We start from the raw sequence: 18,694 nt of genomic DNA on the forward strand, positions 1-18,694 counted from the left end.
TTAAAACTTAAATTAGGGTTTTATTTCAGAATCAAATCCTGCCTCTCGTTCGAATCTAGAAAGAGGCTGGTCAATGCCACTTTTATGTCTGTACTTGACTATGGTGATGTTTATACATGCATGCTTCCTCTAAAAGTTTACATGCACTGGACACTGTACACCATGGAGCTCTGAGGTTCATCACTGGTATGAAAGCCCTCACTCACCACTGTGATCTATATGAACGTGTTGGATGGCCTTCTTTATCAACACGGAGACTTCAACACTGGCATACTCTCATATACAAGGCTATTTTAGGTCTCCTTCCATCCTACCTTCTGACCTATATCAATGTAAACAGTACTGGGACTTACAATCTTCGTTCCCAGGATCTTTTCCTTATGTCTGTTCCAAAGGTTAGAACTGAGCTGGGGAAAAAGGCATTTAAGTTTGCTGCTCCCTCTGCATGGAACAAGTTACAGAAATCCCTGAAACTTACTAAACTGGTCTCATTGGTCGCTTTTAAGAGGATGTTGTTTGACTTAGAGGGAATCACATCTGGCTGTAGATGTTTTACCTGATGTGTTTAGTAATCTGGTTGACTCTGAGGGATTTGCTGTTTCAGTTGTTTTATGTTCTTAGTGTTTTTGTGTATTTTGTATTGGCATGTATGTGTGGTTGTACTGCTGCCTGCCTTGGCCAGGACACTCTTGAAAAAGAGATTTTTAATCTCAACGAGTTTCTTCCTGGTTAAATAAAGGTTAAATAAAAATAAAAATAATTTAAATCCACAAGGTAAAGACTATGCACAGCATAAGCTGTATAATGTATGTTGCCAACTTAACTATTTCCAAACCCCTGGAATCTTAGGATTCATTTTTGTTCATTAAATGTTTCTTGGTGTTCTTCTCGGGCTTAAACAATATAATGAAACACTTTGGCGCAAATATACACAGTATTAGTCCAAAACTGGAGGCCAGAATTGAAAAAAAATAAAAATAATTTAAATCCACAAGGTGAAGACTATGCACAGCATAAGCTGTATAATGTATGTTGCCAACTTAACTATTTCCAAACCCCTGGAATCTTAGGATTCATTTTTGTTCATTAAATGTTTCTTGGTGTTCTTCTCGGGCTTAAACAATATGATGAAACACTTTGGCGCAAATATACACAGTATTAGTCCAAAACTGGAGGCCAGAATGGCAAATATCTCCACAGCCACAGTAAATTTCCCAGGAGAGCTGAGATATGCAGGGATAAAGGTGATCCAGACTGCACAGAATATCAGCATGCTGAAGGTGATGAGCTTGGCCTCATTAAAATTATCAGGTAATTTCCGAGCTAGGACAGCTAACACAAAGCAAAAGACAGCCAGTAGGCCTATGTACCCGAGCACAGCCCAGAACCCAATAGCTGACCCTAATGCACACTCCAGGATGATTCTCTCCTTGTATATGGTTAGATTTTTCATTGGAAAAGGGGGACTAAGAACTAACCAAATAGTACATATTAAAACTTGAATAAACGTGAAAGACACTACAGTCATTCTTTGCTGTGGAGGACCAAACCATTTCATCACATTACTACCTGGGAGTGTAGCTTTGAAGGCCATTAACACTACTATTGTTTTTCCAAGAACACAAGACATACAGAGGACGAAGGTGATTCCAAACGCTGTGTGGCGCAGCATGCAGGACCACTCAGAGGGTGCTCCAATGAAAGTTAATGAACATAAGAAACATAGAGTCAGGGAGAAGAGCAGCAGGAAGCTCAGCTCAGAGTTGTTGGCCCTGACAATCGGGGATGTCCTGTGACGATAGAACACAGCCGCTGTTATAATGGCCAGACAGGCACCACCAACTGAGAATGTAGCCAGGATGATTCCTAGGACCTCGTTGTAGGAAAGAAACTCTAAAGGCTTGGGGAGACAAGTGTCTCTCTCTGCATTAGGCCAGAACTCCTTGGGGCAAGGGAAACAATCAGGGGAATCTGAAAAATTAAAACAAAAAGGCCTTCTAACAGTTGTACTGTATTTTGATCTTGTACAGTACATGGGCTACAGATTAGGAGAAAAACAAATACCTGTAGCATTACTAATCTCTCCCTCAGGACACAGTATACAATCATAACAGCAGATGGGTTTTCCTTTCTGCAGCAATTTACGGGTTCCTGGAGGACAGCTGTCAGTGCACACTGACACAGGAACCTGGCACATAGAGAGAAACAAACTCATACATATTCATGTATGCCCTGAAGCTTTGAGGATTAAAGATAGGTATTTATTTATTGAACTATATTGAAAAAAAATAAAAATAATTTAAATCCACAAGGTAAAGACTATGCACAGCATAAGCTGTATAATGTATGTTGCCAACTTAACTATTTCCAAACCCCCGGAATCTTAGGATTCATTTTTGTTCATTAAATGTTTCTTGGTGTTTTTCTCGGGCTTAAACAATATAATGAAACACTTTGGCGCAAATATACACAGTCTTAGTCCAAAACTGGAGGCCAGAATTGAAAAAAAATAAAAATAATTTAAATCCACAAGGTAAAGACTATGCACAGCATAAGCTGTATAATGTATGTTGCCAACTTAACTATTTCCAAACCCCCGGAATCTTAGGATTCATTTTTGTTCATTAAATGTTTCTTGGTGTTCATCTCGGGCTTAAACAATATAATGAAACACTTTGGCGCAAATATACACAGTATTAGTCCAAAACTGGAGGCCAGAATTGAAAAAAAATAAAAATAATTTAAATCCACAAGGTAAAGACTATGCACAGCATAAGCTGTATAATGTATGTTGCCAACTTAACTATTTCCAAACCCCCGGAATCTTAGGATTCATTTTTGTTCATTAAAGGTAAATACTATGCACAGCATAAACTGTATAATGTATGTTGCCAACTTAACTATTTCCAAACCCCCGGAATCTTAGGATTCATTTTTGTTCATTAAACTGGAGGACAGCTGTCAGTGCACACTGACACAGGAACCTGGCACATAGAGAGAAACAAACTCATACATATTCATGTATGCCCTGAAGCTCTGAGGATTAAAGATAGGTATTTATTTATTGAACTATATTGACACATTTATATATTTATTTTACATTTATTTATATATTTATCGCCTCATTTATTCATTTTAGGATGTATTCTATAGCCATATTTATTTATTTACGTATTTATTAATTTATTTAATATTGAAACTGTCATTCTAAAGTAGATTACATTGTCAGTAGCCTACTAGTTACAAACAGGCTCGGTAGTGATTGGAGGAACAATTACAGTGAACAAAAATTCTTTCAATGTACACATATCAGACCCTACAAGATCGCCATATTTATGTAAAATTATTGCTTTTGTGTTTCTTACTTGTGTGCCACCATCCACCCAGGTGAGGTTTCTGTTAATTTTGAACTTCTGGCCCACCGGCAGTGATTCATCGTAGTGTCCTACTGTCACCAACTTAATGCTGCCACTCTCACTTTTTTGCCAGTTAACCAGTTCGTATCGGGCCACAGGATTACCGTTGGCATCAAATGACACTTCATAACCATTTTGGGAAAAATTTACTTTCCTCAGCTGAGTTAGAACCTGCAAAGATTAGATAAAGGAAATCAGTTAGGGGAAGCAAGGAAATAACATAAAATAAAACAAATATTTTATGTCAGAAAAGGTACATTATGGAAAAAAAGGGAATTGGCATATTAACTTATTTTAAACTGACCTCTTTGGATTCTATCCTGGTGAATTTGTCACACTGAGTTGTAGAATTTGTTTTCTGACACACTGCTTTATGAATGGCATGAGCTATTGCATAAACAGCCTTGTATACCATGTTAGTGATCCGGAGCTGAGATGTGTCAGTGTACGGGCTCTGGAGCGTCTTTATGTCTTCAGTTCCGTCACATAATCTCTTGTCTATGGCTGCACCTAAAACACATGACAAAGGCCTTGACAATAATATGTGATATTACTTTATTCTTCTTCCCTATGTGTTTATTATTAGTCTACCTCCGGCAGGAGGGTTACGTTTTTGGTTTGGTATGTTTGTCTGTTTGTCCACAGGAGTACGGAAAACAACAGGCCTGGTTTTCATGAAACTTAGTAGAAGGTTGTATCATGGGCCAGGGGAAAACCCCATTAAATTGTTGATCAGATCCGAATCACAGGGCAGATACGCTAATTAGTTTTCACTTTCGTTAACATTGCGAGAAATGGTGGTCTGCATTCTCCAAGCACCCTTCTAATTGTCTTTGATTTATTTTTGTTTTTTTAACCTGCTAAATGTGCCTTGCAGAAATCCATATATCTACATTTTTCTAATTTATTAGTAAAACATTATTTTACAATAAACACAATACAATACAAAGCACTGTTTTGCAGATATGCCCTTTTTTAATTTTTGCTATTTCAGTTTGTATCTGGACACATTTTAGTTTTTTTTTAAATCTTTATTTATGCTAGCTCACATCAACACAAATCAGTCATCAGACAATTAAAAAAGGCAACAAATTAATTAAATCCTGACATGATCGGCCTAAAGTGTTTAAAATAAATTAAATTATCTGATATCACTGACAATATGATAGCCTTAATATAACTAGAAACACAGGAAGCTCCACTCAAACAATAAAAAAAAAACACAAAAAAAAACACGACCACAAGGACACAATTGTGGGTGCCTCTCTTATGTTAAAAATAAATACAAATGTCTCACTTTTTCCCAGCCTGCAGTTGAATGCATCCTCCCAGAACTCAGTAAGCACTGGAGAGGCAGCCACTTTAGAAGGAGAGAGATCCAGCAAGAAGTCTCTCAAACCTGGGATGACAGATTTCTGAATGCCAAATCCGATGGTTCCAGCACAGAAGCTGAACTTCAGCAGGTCTGGGCGGTTACCCATTCACTGCCTATCCACTGGCGAGGTGGAGAAGGCTCAAGTGACAGCTCTTCCAGCAGGAACCTCAGGTCTACAGGGGATGTAAATGCCACAACAACCATAGCTGTCGACCTGGAGATACATTTAAAATAAATACAGTATACGTTTTAAAATACATATCAAGAAAGTAAAACAAACAAAGATGAGATAGCCTATATGACACTTTAGCAGGCTATTTGGTCTGAATGACCATTTTTATAACAATATCAGTAATGCATAAACGTGATGAAAAAAAGAAACATTTCCAATTTGCCACTGAACATGAAAAACTCATGTATCTTACATTTACAGAACATTTTTGTTGTGCTTTTGTGTTCAGGTCAGTGTCAACACAGGGAACATCAAACCTGCGGATAACGTCAGCTACTTTCTGGATCCTGCTACGTGGGTGGGTCCGATAGAAAGATTCAGAGTATTCCACACAGATCCCCTCTTTGCGTGCTGCGTCCAGAAAAGACGCCATACCACTATTGCCATAATCCGAATCTGACCGGACTGCACCTATCCAAGTCCAGCCAAAGTGTTTTACCAGCTTTGCCAGCGCGTCAGCCCGGAACTGATCACTAGGAATTGTTCTGAAGAAATTTGGGTACTGCTGCTTATCGGACAGACATGCACAAACGGCAAAGTAGCTCACCTGAAGGAAAATAACAGGGTAAATGTTAACGGGACACAAAAAAATAAGCACTGCATGGTCTCTATTCCAATTATTTTCCCAGAAGTTCCGAATATTTACTTGAGGAATGTTAAAGGGCCCGATGATGCGCGAGATGCTGATGGATGACGTGGACTCAGACTCACCAACGACAGCCATCATCATACCAGATTTTGAGCAATTGTCGCCGGTGTAAAACACTGGGTCCAGGCCATTTGAAAGCTGGAATGCCACATGCACCGCCACGGGCACCGAGCCGCACGCATCATAGATGTGATAACCGAGTTTGATTCCTGGCAGCAGCTCCGTGCTATTGTTTATCTCCTCGATGGCGAAGATCATTGCGCGTGAGAAGCGCAGTTCACGGGTGTTAATGCTGCACACAGACACTCAAGTCTCTTAATCAAGAACATTCACAAATGAAAGAGGAATAGTTGTAATAATGAAGGGAAATTGCAATTCATAGTTATTGACAATGCCTGATAGCTGCCCATATGTGAACAAAATATTGTACAGGCATAGAAGAGTGCCTTAACACCAAAATTCAAAAGATTAATTATGAGTCCAAAATGTACACGAATCCTATTGCATGGTTAAAACATAGTTATAGTCAATAGTCTTAATTTTTTTGTATCTTCTTTAATATATATAAGTCAGTTGTTATACAAAAACATTTTCAGTTAATATTTAAAAATGCTTTTTTTTCATATCAAACTCGAATTTGTAAATGTGTGAATATAACACCTGCAATATATATGACTAAATAATGAATTGGCACTTTATGTGAAATATAGTTCTTTTTTTTTCATTCCAACACAAAACCTGCAACACAATTGTAAGCACATGATACAAAGCACAATAATTATATCGCCACACAGTCTAACATCCTCTTATCCTCCACTTCACCCTCTTACTAACCTTCCTGTACATCTTAGTGGCTCAGGCATGGTGGCGTAGTCATGCTTCACTGTGGGCATGTAGTGGTGTATGGACAAAACACCCCCAATAACGTAGTCACCATCCATTGAGAACACAGGGAGACGAGTGGTACCCTGGAGCTTACATTTCACAGATGAAGTCTGAGTGCTGACTCCAGCACCAGTCCTATCCTCTGTAAGCCCAGCCCTTTGTTTAACATCATCCTCAGAACCATTCAAGGCAAGAGCTGAGTTCAGATCACACAAACCCAGAGACAGGACCAGCCCAATACAGAGAGCAGAGATCTCCATCCCTCAACTATCTGGATGTGGGCATACTGCATGTGTTTTATAGATGTTCAGACAAAGCTTCCCTCCTTCTACTGTACGTCAGTTTATTGTACATCAGAGAGAGGATGGCCTTATCCAGTCCAGTCCTACCGTTTCATCTATTTCGCTTTGATTTAGCTTATATTAGAATTAAGCCTAACAAATGCACACCTTCAATCCCATTTAAAAAAATGCAGATACAGACATAATTTTTAAAAGAAAATTATTTCATAATAAATGAAGGTTTATGTTGTGAATTTAGACTTAATTTATTCACTTAATTTTTTAAGAATATTTATAAAATACTAAATCAACATTAAAAGGACATTCACAATATGACAATTAAGAAAATATTAAATGCAAAAATAACCTACAACAAGGTGAAGACTTTCTTGAATGTGCACAGCTCACATACTGCATGTTGCCATCTTAACTATTTCCAAACCTCAGATGTCTTAGGATTGATTTTTGTTCATTAAATGTTTCTTGGTGTTCTTCTCTGGCTTAAACAATATGATGAAACACTTTGGAGCAAATATACACAGTATTAGTCCAAAACTGGAGGCCAGAATGGCAAATATCTCCACAGCCACAGTAAATTTCCCGGGAGAGCTGACATATGCAGGGATAAAGGTGATCCAGACTGCACAGAATATCAGCATGCTGAAAGTGATGAGCTTGGCTTCATTAAAATTATTAGGTAATTTCCGAGCTAGGACAGCTAACACAAAGCAAAAGACAGCCAGTAGGCCTATGTACCCGAGCACAGCCCAGAACCCAATAGCTGAGCCTAATGCACACTCCAGGATGATTCTCTCCTTGTATATGGTTAAGTTTTTCATTGGAAAAGGGGGACTAAGAACCAACCAAATAGTACATATTAAAACTTGAATAAGCGTAAAAGAAACTACAGTCATTCTTTGCTGTGGAGGACCAAACCATTTCATCACATTACTACCTGGGAGTGTAGCTTTGAAGGCCATTAACACTACTATTGTTTTTCCAAGAACACAAGACATACAGAGGACAAAGGTGATTCCAAACGCTGTGTGGCGCAGCATGCAGGACCACTCAGAGGGTGCTCCAATGAAAGTTAATGAGCATAAGAAACATAGAGTCAGGGAGAAGAGCAGCAGGAAGCTCAGCTCAGAGTTGTTGGCCCTGACAATCGGGGATGTCCTGTTATGATAAAACACAGCCGCTGTTATAATGGCCAGACAGGCGCCACCAACTGAGAATGTAGCCAGGATGATTCCTAGGACCTCGTTGTAGGAAAGAAACTCTACAGGCTTGGGGAGACAAGTGTCTCTCTCTGCATTAGGCCAAAACTCCTTGGGGCAAGGGAAACAATCAGAGGAATCTGAAAAAATAAAACAAATAGGGCTTTTAGCAGTTTAATAATAATAATAATAATAATAATAATAATTGTTTTTGTATAGCACCTTTAAAGACAATAGTTTACAAACTGCTTTGACAGGAGAAATAAAAGCACATACAAAATCAATTAACGATAGTTACGTATTGTAACTCCATATTCTATGTGTATAGGCATAGCCCTCTAGGATCTGTTGCTATTGGGTTTATCCTTTCGAGCATGCGCAGTTGTGAAGATTTCTTTCACGTCCTTGTGCCCTGCATGGGCCTCTCTTACGTCTGCAGTTACTGTATTTTACAGTTGCGCGACCATATAACTGCTCCCAACATCAGCATTTTTCTTCAGCCGACGTTGGTGAAGCAGGTGGCCTGAATCTTAGAGGGCTATGCCTATACTCATAGAATCTGGAGTTACAATACGTAACTATCATTCTATTTCGTATAGGCTGAAGCTGATGTAGTCAATGCCACCTGCAACACAAGGTCCACAAGCAGAACATAGACTAATACTTCTTCCTGTTTGGACTGAATAAGTTTTAATATATCAAACAATACATTATTTTGATAAAAACCATAATTATGAATTGGCCTATTACCGATTGTATGGCCAATGTCATGATTGTGAAAGTGCTTTATAATGGTAAAAATTAATAACTCGGTTAATAACTGCAAGCAACCCCATTCCTCACAGCCACTCAAGTGCAGGAGGGATGGAGACAGCAGCAAAAACACATCCAGCAGCACATCATTTTCTGTCGAGTGTTGATAGGACCGGACACATCACACAGATAAAGACGGATGAACGGACACAGAGATGCCCAGGAAGTACCTGCGCAGATGTCAGCCACCATCATGCCTCTGAGGGCCGCGGATGCTGATGGCACTCTCGTAGAATGTGCCTGTTTGCCCTGTGGGGGTTCCACTCCCTCCGTGCTATAGGCTTGGGTGATAGCTTCACACAGCCAGTGAGACAGCCGCTGCTTTGAAAGGGCCACACCTTGGAAGCGCTTTCTGTGTAACAGCAGCTGTGTTCGTCTGATGTGTACCGCGCGTAAAACATACTGAGATAAGGCGCGCACCGGGAAAAGTCAGTCAGACGCCTCCTCTGTGACGTTGTTATGAGGCGGAGAGAAAAAAACCCAGAGGGAGAACATCCTCGACCGTAAAGAGTTGGTTAAAACCTTTGGCGTAAATTAAGGATTTGGCTGTAAAGCAGCCATGCTCCCGTCCCCTCTAATGGAGAGGCAGGACGGTGAAACCGACAGGGCACATAAATCACTCACCGTCTTAGCCAACGTCAAGGCGAGGAGGACCACTCTTTTTCAGTGACAGCATCCTGAGAGAAACTTGTGCTAGAGGCTCAAAAGGAGGATTCCCCAGAGCTCGGAGCACCAGGGTTAAATCCCAGTGAGTTGTGAGAGTGCGCAACCCCCGACAGAGCCAAATCATTATCCACCAATGTTTGGAGCTAAGTTAACACGAGGGGCAGAGGACACGATGTGGGTTCTGCGCCTTTCTCTACACACCAGTGCCGGAAAACGGGCCATCGTCCAGTGTAACATGCCATAGTAGAGGGGGCTCTCACACCCCAGATAATGCGCACAATGGCAGGGGGCAAACCTAGCCTCTCCAAGCGTTTATGGGCCAGGCCAATAGCCGCTGGCTTATTACCGGGGGGTGGGATATCGCACCGTTCAGCTGCGACAGTGCGTCCCCGTGCCACCAGGGTCGGGAACCAGGATGCACTTGTGCGAATCAGAGGGACCGGGAGAAAAGCATATAGGAGGGCTCTGGGCCATGGTCGGTGAGAAAAGGCATCGACCCCGAGAGGTGGATTGTCCCGTGTGTTTATAGAAAACTACAGTGCGCACTGTGCTTTTTCTCGTGAGGCGAACAGATCCACTTTCGCTCTACCAAACCTGCACGAGAGTGGGGTTCAATTTACACTCGTTGTGAGAGAGAATGTACACCGCTCTGAGTGACAGCAGGTGTCTGTGTGCCCACAGCAGTAGGCTCCTAGCTATTTCTAACAGCCAAGCCAAGCGCACGCCACCCTGACGGTTTATGTACGCCGCTGCTGTCATGTTGTCCGTCCTTACGACTACATGTCTCCCTGTCACCACTCAGGCAAAATGTTTCAACACTTTCAGCACCGTGGACAGCTCCAGGCAATTTATTTGGAGAAGTGGAGAATCTGGCCATCTCCCTCCCACCACCTGCTCCCTCCCAAGCCGGTGAGAGACACGTCTGTGTACACCATTATGTGTGACGTCACTCTCCCCAGGGGAAAAGCGGATGACAGGGTCCGGGGGTTTCCCCAATATGTCAGGTCCGACTGTAAAGAGAGAGGAATGGTCAGCATGCACCTCCTGTGCCGTGCCGGGTCGAGGTGTAGGTGACCGAACCATCTCTGAATTTTTCTCATGTGGAGGAGACCCAGAGGAACCATCACGTGACTCGCAGATCTCATTCCCAGGAGACACATCACAGACAGCGCCGACACTGGTATGTGAGGCGTGATGCGTGACAGCAGAGAGCTTAGTGCGTCTAGCCATGGCGCTGACAGTTTGGCTCTCATAATAGCTGAGTTTATGTCCACGCCCAGATAAACTATTGTCTGTGAGGGGACTAACGAGCTCTTTTACCAGTTTATGGCAAAACCCAATGTCTGAAGGTGCTGCACGACTTCCATTGTGTGGAGAGCAGCCCTCTCCTGGTAAGGAGCCATAACAATAAAATCGTCCAAATAAAAAAGGACTTCGATCCCTTTCCTGCATAACGGCTGTAACGCTGTCTCCACGCATTTGGAGAACGTGCGGGGGGCTAATGAGTAGCCGAATGGTAGCCGATTGTACTGGAAAAGAGTTCCCTGAAAAGAGAAGCACAGGAATTTCCTGTGTTTGGGGAAAATAGAGATGTGGAAATATGCAGCTCTCAGATCCACGGAGGTGAAACATTCGTGGGGCCGCACGCATTCCATCACATGTCTGATCGTCAGCATGTGGAATGGGCCGATTGAATTGAGAGAATGGGTCGCCTTCCACCCGTGTTTTTCGGTGTGAGAAAGTAACCGTCATTCTCTTCTCCTGAAGGGACGCGGGAAAAAAGCATCCTTTGCCAGCAGCTCTGCTGGCTCTGACGTCAGAGCATCGATCTCCCCTGACACGGTTGTTTTCAACACACCGGCCAAACGAGGTGATAAGCTTTGACATCCATGCATTCCTGGGTAGCAAGTTTTCCCACACTGCGCCCCGCTCCGAGAGCGCGCCGCTATGCTGGGGATGCATGGCGGGGCAGTCATCGAGTCAGAGCTCTCCCCATCAAGCTCAGACGGTGGGGGGTGAGGAGTGACTGTGTAGCACCGCACATTCTGAGTAGGCGCTTGCTCCCGCTGTTTACACAGTGCGGGAGTGACTGGGCTCTGTCTATGGCACACATGTGTGCAAGGCGTCAAAGGCGTTATCTGAACTTGAGATAGTAGGATAGTTTTCACCACGCCGGTAAGAACCAGGAGAGGGCTGGCGAATTGAAGCGTATAGCCATTTGTATGCTTCTCCCCACATCACAGCGTCTTGAGAGGAGGCACGACCATATCCATGTGTTGTATGTTGCCATAGCAACAGAGAGCGCGGAGCCCTTCCCGCGCTGTGATAAGTGAGAGCCCGGTCATCACAGCCCAAGGTAGGGCGTAACCGAGCTCTCCCCGTCCGCTCAGACGGCCGGGGTGGGGCCTGTGTGTCAGGTGTTTACATAGCAGTGAGTATCGTGCCCTCCCGCCGCTGTGAAAAAGCGGCAGTTTGATTCTCACAAGCCGTCCACTCAGCCCTCTCACCATTCCGCGTAATCAGCTGGGAGTTGAGGAAGAAAACTGAGTAGGCTATAAACATGCATGAGTGGTGTTTGAGCCTGTTAGTTCTGACACAGTGTGGCTGGCTCTGGCCACGTACTGCACGTGGGCGTGGCGGCGAGCCTGTCTAGATGTGTGTGAGGGGAAACTTGTGGTTCAGTGGCCGCAAGATGTGCAAAAATGCTGACTGACTGAGAGGGAAAACTGCTTTTTTAAGGGAACTGTGTGGCCCATAAAAGCGCCGTTATGTTTCCAACTCCAGCTGGAGTGAGACACGCGTTCCCAGCGTCCCATCACTGTCACTGCCGTCGCCATTTGCGGATCGGCGAGTGGATTGGACCAGGTGGGTGCTGCCCACCGAGCCTCATGGCTGCGCCACCAGTAGGTGGACCCGGGGCTTGGAGAGGCGCAGACCGCAGCCCGCAGGGCGCCGTCTCCTTGAGCCGACATCTCGGTGCCATTGTTGTGGCCCAAGTGCTGCTCTCCAGGAGGTGTGTTTCTGCATCTCCTCCACACTACCTACAGCTTGTGGCTGCCCCAGCCTTAGCGGGGTACAGCCAAAGCTTAACGATCAGCAGAGCAGCAGAGCAATGTTGTTCTGCACCGCAGTCACCCAGGCGGTACACAGGTACGCGCGGTCAGTGGAACAAGCATGGACCTGGTTCGGGGAGACGGCAGTGTGGGCTCCCGTTGGCCAAAAAGAGGGGCCGTCGGAGGCAGGATGGAGGCTCTACCACAGTGGCGGGACCGCTAGGAACTTCATTTTCGTGTCACCTTGAGCCGTGGTGAACGGTGCTTAGCGAGACATCGGAGCTGCCCATCTCCTGGAATCGGGGAATGCTACTCAGCATTTACACAGGTCGAGAACAAGAGAAAAGCCTCCAGTGCGGTGCTCCCCTACTGGAAAAGAAAAAGGAGACAGCCGAGTGGTGGGCTCCGTAATCTTCTGCTCTTTCGAGCTCCAGTTCTCCCAACAGTGGAAGAGGGAGAGCTGGCAAGAGAACCATCTTCAGGGGGATTGAGTCAGTGGATTCATGCCCACCAAAGAGGTCCCTTCATCGATGTCCGGGTGTCGCCACTGGTGGTATCCTTACCTTACCCGACTGTCCGGCCGGCTGCCATCGTCTGCCGCTTCGGTTCCTGTTGGCGGCCAGCCCGGGGAACGGGGCCGAGGTCCGCCTTGCAGCTCGGGTGGAGAGCCGGCGGCCGGATGTAGCCGGTCCATGAGTCGGGTACGCCGGCGGACACCGCTGGTCTTCGAAGTCTTCAAGCTGCTTGTCGCTGAAGAAAAATAGGGAGCAGTTCTATGGTCGCGCAACTGTAATATACAGTAACTGCGGACATAATAGAGGCCCATGCTGGGCACAAGGGAGCGAAAGAAATTTTTATGACTGCGCGTGTGCGAAGGGATAAACCCGATAGCAACAGCTCTTAGAGGGCGAAGCCTATACGAACATACACATCATTGTAATGTGATAATAGAAGATGGGGCAGCTTTAAATGACAGAAAGACAACAATTAAATAAATAAAATGGAAAGTGATGATAAAAAAAGACAAACATGTTTTTTTGATTTTGGAGATGGTTCTAATATGGAGAAAACAGGACTAAGCTTTATTGATGTGTGGGATGAATGTGAAGTCTGAGTCAAAAATGACACCTAAATTGCTGGCGGTTGGCTTGACGTTACTAGATAGTGGACCAAGGCTGTTGGGACTGGTGATGGTGTTGGGCGAATAGTATTATTTCAGATTTAGAGTTGTTCAGTTGGAGAAAGTGTTGGGCCATCCAGTGGTTTACATCTTTAAGGCAGCCTGACACAGCATCCAGGCTTCAAATTCAAAAGGCAAATTGTTGTAATGTATATTTGATGTACTGTAGATATTTGGAGAAAAACAAATACCTGTAGCATTGCTAATCTCTCCTTCAGGACACGGTATACAATCGTAACAGCAGATGGGTTTTCCTTTCTGCAGTACTTTACGAGTTCCTGAATGACAGCTGTCAGTGCACACTGACACAGGAACCTGGCACATAAAGACAAACAAACACACATATTAACGTGTGCTACAAAGCTCTATTAATGGATAGGTTCAAATTTTTTTCAAGTCTGTCTGAAAACAATAAGATGTGTCCTGAAAATGTTAATCATCACTGTAACCAAACTGTAACTGAAAAAGACCACCACTTTGAGCAGACTGGATTGGCTATAGTGATACAGTGTCTCTAATCTCTCTCTCTCTCCCTGTCAGCATTAGCTCGCTCTACCTGGACTAATAACGTATCAGCATGCAGTAAGGTCTCTGCTCCTAGGCTTGGCTTGGACACAGCGGCCTTGAGCGAGAAAGGCGATAACCTGAACCCTCTCAAACTTTCTGTTGTTTTTTTTTGCGATGTTGCGTGGTCTGCCGGAAAGGCGCGGTTGAGGTGTGGCCCTGCTTCCTAAATTCTGCTAGGTAGCTTTGATTAAGATCACCATTTTAATGTTAAATTATTGCTTTTGGGCTACTTACTTGTGTCCCACCGTCCATCCAAGTGAGGTTCCTGTTGATACAGAACTTCTGGCCCACCGGCAGTGATGCATCGTAGTGCCCTACTGTCACCAACTTAATACTGCCACTCTCACTTTTTTGCCAGTTAACCAGTTCGTATCTGGCCACAGGATCCCCATTGTCATCAAATGACACATCATAACCATTTTGGGAAAAATGTACTTCCTTCAGCTGAGTAAGAACCTGTGAGGATGAAGTAAAGGAAGACAGTGAAGGAGTGAATTGAAATAATATAAGATAACATGAATATTTAATTTCATAAAAGGCACATTATATCAAAAAGGGCATTGGGGTTTTCACTTATTTGTTTCGACTGACCTCTTTGGACTCTATCCTGGTGAATTTGTCACACTCTGTTGTAGAATGTGTTTTCTGACACACTGTTTTATGAATGGCATGAGCTATTGCATAAACAGCCTTGTATACCATGTTAGTGATCCGGAGCTGAGATGTGTCAGTGTACGGGCTCTGGAGCGTCTTTATGTCCTCAGTTCCGTCACATAATCTCTTGTCTGCGGCTGTACCTAAATACACATGAAAGAGGCTTTGACAATATTACATTATTTATCCGTATGTGTTGGTGATTAACTCCACCACGGCAGTTATATTTTTGGTTTGTCAGCAGGAGTACAGAAAACAACAGGCCTATTTTCATTAACCTTGGTGGAAGGTTGTAGCATGTTCCAGGTAAAAACATATTCAATTCGGAAGCCAATCAGAATTACAGGGTGGATACACAAATTATCTGTCACTTTCGTTAACGCTGCGAGATAGGGTGGAGGTTTGTGTTCTCCAAGTGGCCTTCTAGTTCTTTTTTGTTTTGTTTTTGTTTTATTTTACCTGTCTAATTTGTTAGTAAAATATTATTTTACATTACATCTCAAAGCACTGTTTTGCAGATATGGCTTTAGTTGACTTTAGTTTTTTTTAAATCTTTATGTATTCCAGCTCACAGTGACGCAAATCAGTCTTCATACAATAAGTAACATTTCTATAAGTCAAAAAAATATGTTGCTTTAATGAAATAATCACATGATTATAATGTTTTTTTAGATAAATTACTAATCTGAAATCAGTATAATAGCCTAATTAGAACTACATACATACTTCCATAGCCTATATAGTTTAAATTAAGACTAATCTGGGAAGTTTGGTAATGAATACAAAACATACATTTTGTGCAGCTAAAAATTATTTAATCTTAGTTTTTCGACAATATAAAGCACAGCGCTAGTAAACTTCGCTATTAAATTACATACGCAGTTAAGTTTTTATCTACGAAGAATTACAAGAATTACGATTCTTCAACATCAACGTTTACTCTTGGCCCGTGGCCTTCCATCCAGATACATTTTGGCCCTTCATCTGAAAGATTTTTGGCTCCTCTGCTGTAAATGATACATGCTGGCAAGTCCAATTTTTGTATCTTTATTTAGCTTGGTGGCCTGTCTAAACTGTGTTCTTGTCTTCAGGATAAACATGTTGACATTGTGAAACAATTTTCAGCCAATTTCATACAAACAAAAGAAAGCATCATATTAAGTGAAATTATTCACAGAGATGCACCTTATGCCCATGAAATGTCTTTTGTTCAATATCAATACATCTCCCTGTTAATCTGGGGTTTGGCCTAAAAGCAGCGGTGGACATTTTAACACAGGAAGCTCCACTCAGACAGACAATCAAAAAAACAACACGTGAGTGTCTATCCTCTGGTAAACATAAGAAAAACTTTCTCACTTTTTTCCAGCCTGCAGCTGAATGCATCCTCCCAGAACTCTGTAAGCACTGGAGAGGCAGCCACTTTAGAAGGAGAGAGATCCAGCAAGAAGTCTCTCAGACCTGGTATTACAGATTTCTGAATGCCAAATCCGATGGCTCCAGCACAGAAGCTGAACCTCAGCATGTCTGGGTCTGTTACCCAGGCTTCACTGCCTATCCACTGGCGAGGTGGAAAAGGCATTAGTGACAGCTCCTCCAGCAGAATCCTCAGGTCTCCAGGGGATGTAAATGCCACAACAACCATAGCTGTCGACCTGTAGATAAATTATAGTGTATTGTATTATATTAGTAGACCTATTAATAAAAAATTAACGGTTTTAAATACTTCAAAACTATACTTTACTTTTTGTGATGTTTCAACATGAATGTGAATGTACAGTATTGGTCTCACTAATTCTAATTTTATAACAATATCAATAAAAATAAATGTGATGGAAAAAAAAGGTACATTTCCAAATTGTCACTGAGAGAATAAAACAACCATCTTATATTCAACTTCACATTTACGTGGTTTTGTGTGCAGAAGGTCAGTGTACGCACAGGGAATATCAGACCTGCGGATAACGTCAGCTACTCTCTGGATCCTGCTACGTGGGTGGGTCCGATAGAAAGATTCAGAGTATTCCACACAGATCCCCTCTTTGTTTGCTGCGTTCAGAAAAGATGCCATACCATTATTGCCATAGTCCGAATCTGACCGGACAGCACCTATCCAAGTCCAGCCAAAGTGTTTTACCAGCTTGGCCAGCGCTTCAGCCTGGAACTGATCACTAGGGACGGTTCTGAAGAAATTTGGGTACTGCTGCTTATTGGACAGACATGCACAAGTGGCAAAGTGGCTAACCTAAAGGAAAACAAAAGTGTAGTTATTCAACAGGACTTTCAAGAAAAACAGCACTGGTTTATTTTAAACCCAGTTTCAAAGAAAATTAAAAATATTTAGCTTAGCCTACTTGAGGGATGTTAAAGGGCCCAGTGATGCGCGAGATGCTGATGGATTGCGAAGACCCAGACTCACCAACGACAGCCATCACCATACCAGATTTTGAGCAATTGTCACCGGTGTAAAACACCGGGTCCAGGCCATTTGAAAGCTGGAATGCCACATGCACTGCCACGGGCACTGAGCTGCATGAGTCGTAGATCTGATAACCGAGTTTGATTCCCGGTAGCAGCTCCGTGCTGTTGTTTATCTCCTCGATGGCGAAGATCATTGCACGTGAGGATTGCAGTTCACGGGTGTTAATGCTGCCAACAGACACTCATGTCACTGTTTGAATTCAGACAAGGACAATTCACAATTTTAACTGCAATTCATAGTTATTGACAATAACTTATAAATGCACATCTGTGAACCAAATACAGTATACTCAACAGTATACAATCAAAGAGTAGGAAAACCAAAAACACAGGATTAGATATCAGTCAATAATTCATAAGAATCTCAATGCATGGATTATTAATAAACAACTGAAGTTTTAATTTGTTTTTAGGTCTCTTAAATATGTAGGCTATAAATCAATTGTTAAAACATCTTTCAGTTAATAAACAAAAATGCTTAATTTTGATACAGTCAAATTAATATTTTTGTGAATATAATACCTGCAAAATACATATATAGCTAAATACTGATTTGGCACTCAATGTGAAATATTTTTTTTTTTTACGTTTTCCGTCCAACACAAAACCTGCAACACAATTGTAAGCACATCATACACATCAAAACAATTATATTGCCACACAGACTAACATTCTCTTATCCCCCACTTCTTCCTCTTACTAACCTTCCTGTGCATCTTAGTGGCTCAGGCATGGTGGTGTAGTTATGCTTCACTGTGTACATGTAGTAGTGTATGGACAAAACACCACCGATAATGAAATCACCATCCATTGCGAACACAGGGAGACGAGTGGTACCCTGGAGCTTACATTTCACAGATGAAGTCTGAGTGCTGACCCCAGCACCGGTCCTATCCTCTGAAAGCCCAGCCCTTTTTTTAACATCATCCTCAGAACCATTCAAGGCAAGAGCTGAGTTCAGTAAACACAAACCCAGACACAGGATCAGGCCAATACAGAGAGCAGAGATCTCCATCCCTCAGCTGTGAGCATGTGGGCATACTGTATGTGTGCTTTATATATTTTCTGACAAAAGCTTCCCTCCCTCTACTGGACCTCAGTTACTGTACTTCAGAGATAGGATGGCCTTATCCAATGGCCTTTGATTAACTCTCGTCTAAGTCTTTTTTGTGGGCTGTATGTACAATATAATGTATATTTAGTGTATATGTCTCTTTTCTACAAT

The 18,694-nt window shown here is 42.7% G+C and overlaps 1 protein-coding gene across 1 annotated transcript; it reads right to left on the minus strand.

Annotated features, from left to right (window-relative positions):
- Window positions 1–1,066: 1,066 nt before the first annotated feature.
- On the minus strand, window positions 1,067–18,202 carry LOC120551691 (vomeronasal type-2 receptor 1-like). Its single transcript, XM_039789200.1, is given in 17 exon segments — window positions 1,067–1,971; window positions 2,065–2,188; window positions 3,366–3,587; window positions 3,721–3,928; window positions 4,707–4,887; window positions 4,890–5,005; window positions 5,281–5,570; window positions 5,670–5,964; window positions 6,507–6,753; window positions 7,302–8,195; window positions 13,959–14,082; window positions 14,569–14,790; window positions 14,926–15,131; window positions 16,348–16,643; window positions 16,944–17,233; window positions 17,343–17,637; window positions 18,174–18,202. Coding segments are annotated over 17 exon segments (4,944 nt in total).
- Window positions 18,203–18,694: the final 492 nt, after the last annotated feature.

Source organism: Perca fluviatilis, chromosome 2 (assembly GCF_010015445.1).
Source record: "Perca fluviatilis chromosome 2, GENO_Pfluv_1.0, whole genome shotgun sequence".
In the NCBI taxonomy this organism is placed as follows: domain Eukaryota; kingdom Metazoa; phylum Chordata; class Actinopteri; order Perciformes; family Percidae; genus Perca; species Perca fluviatilis.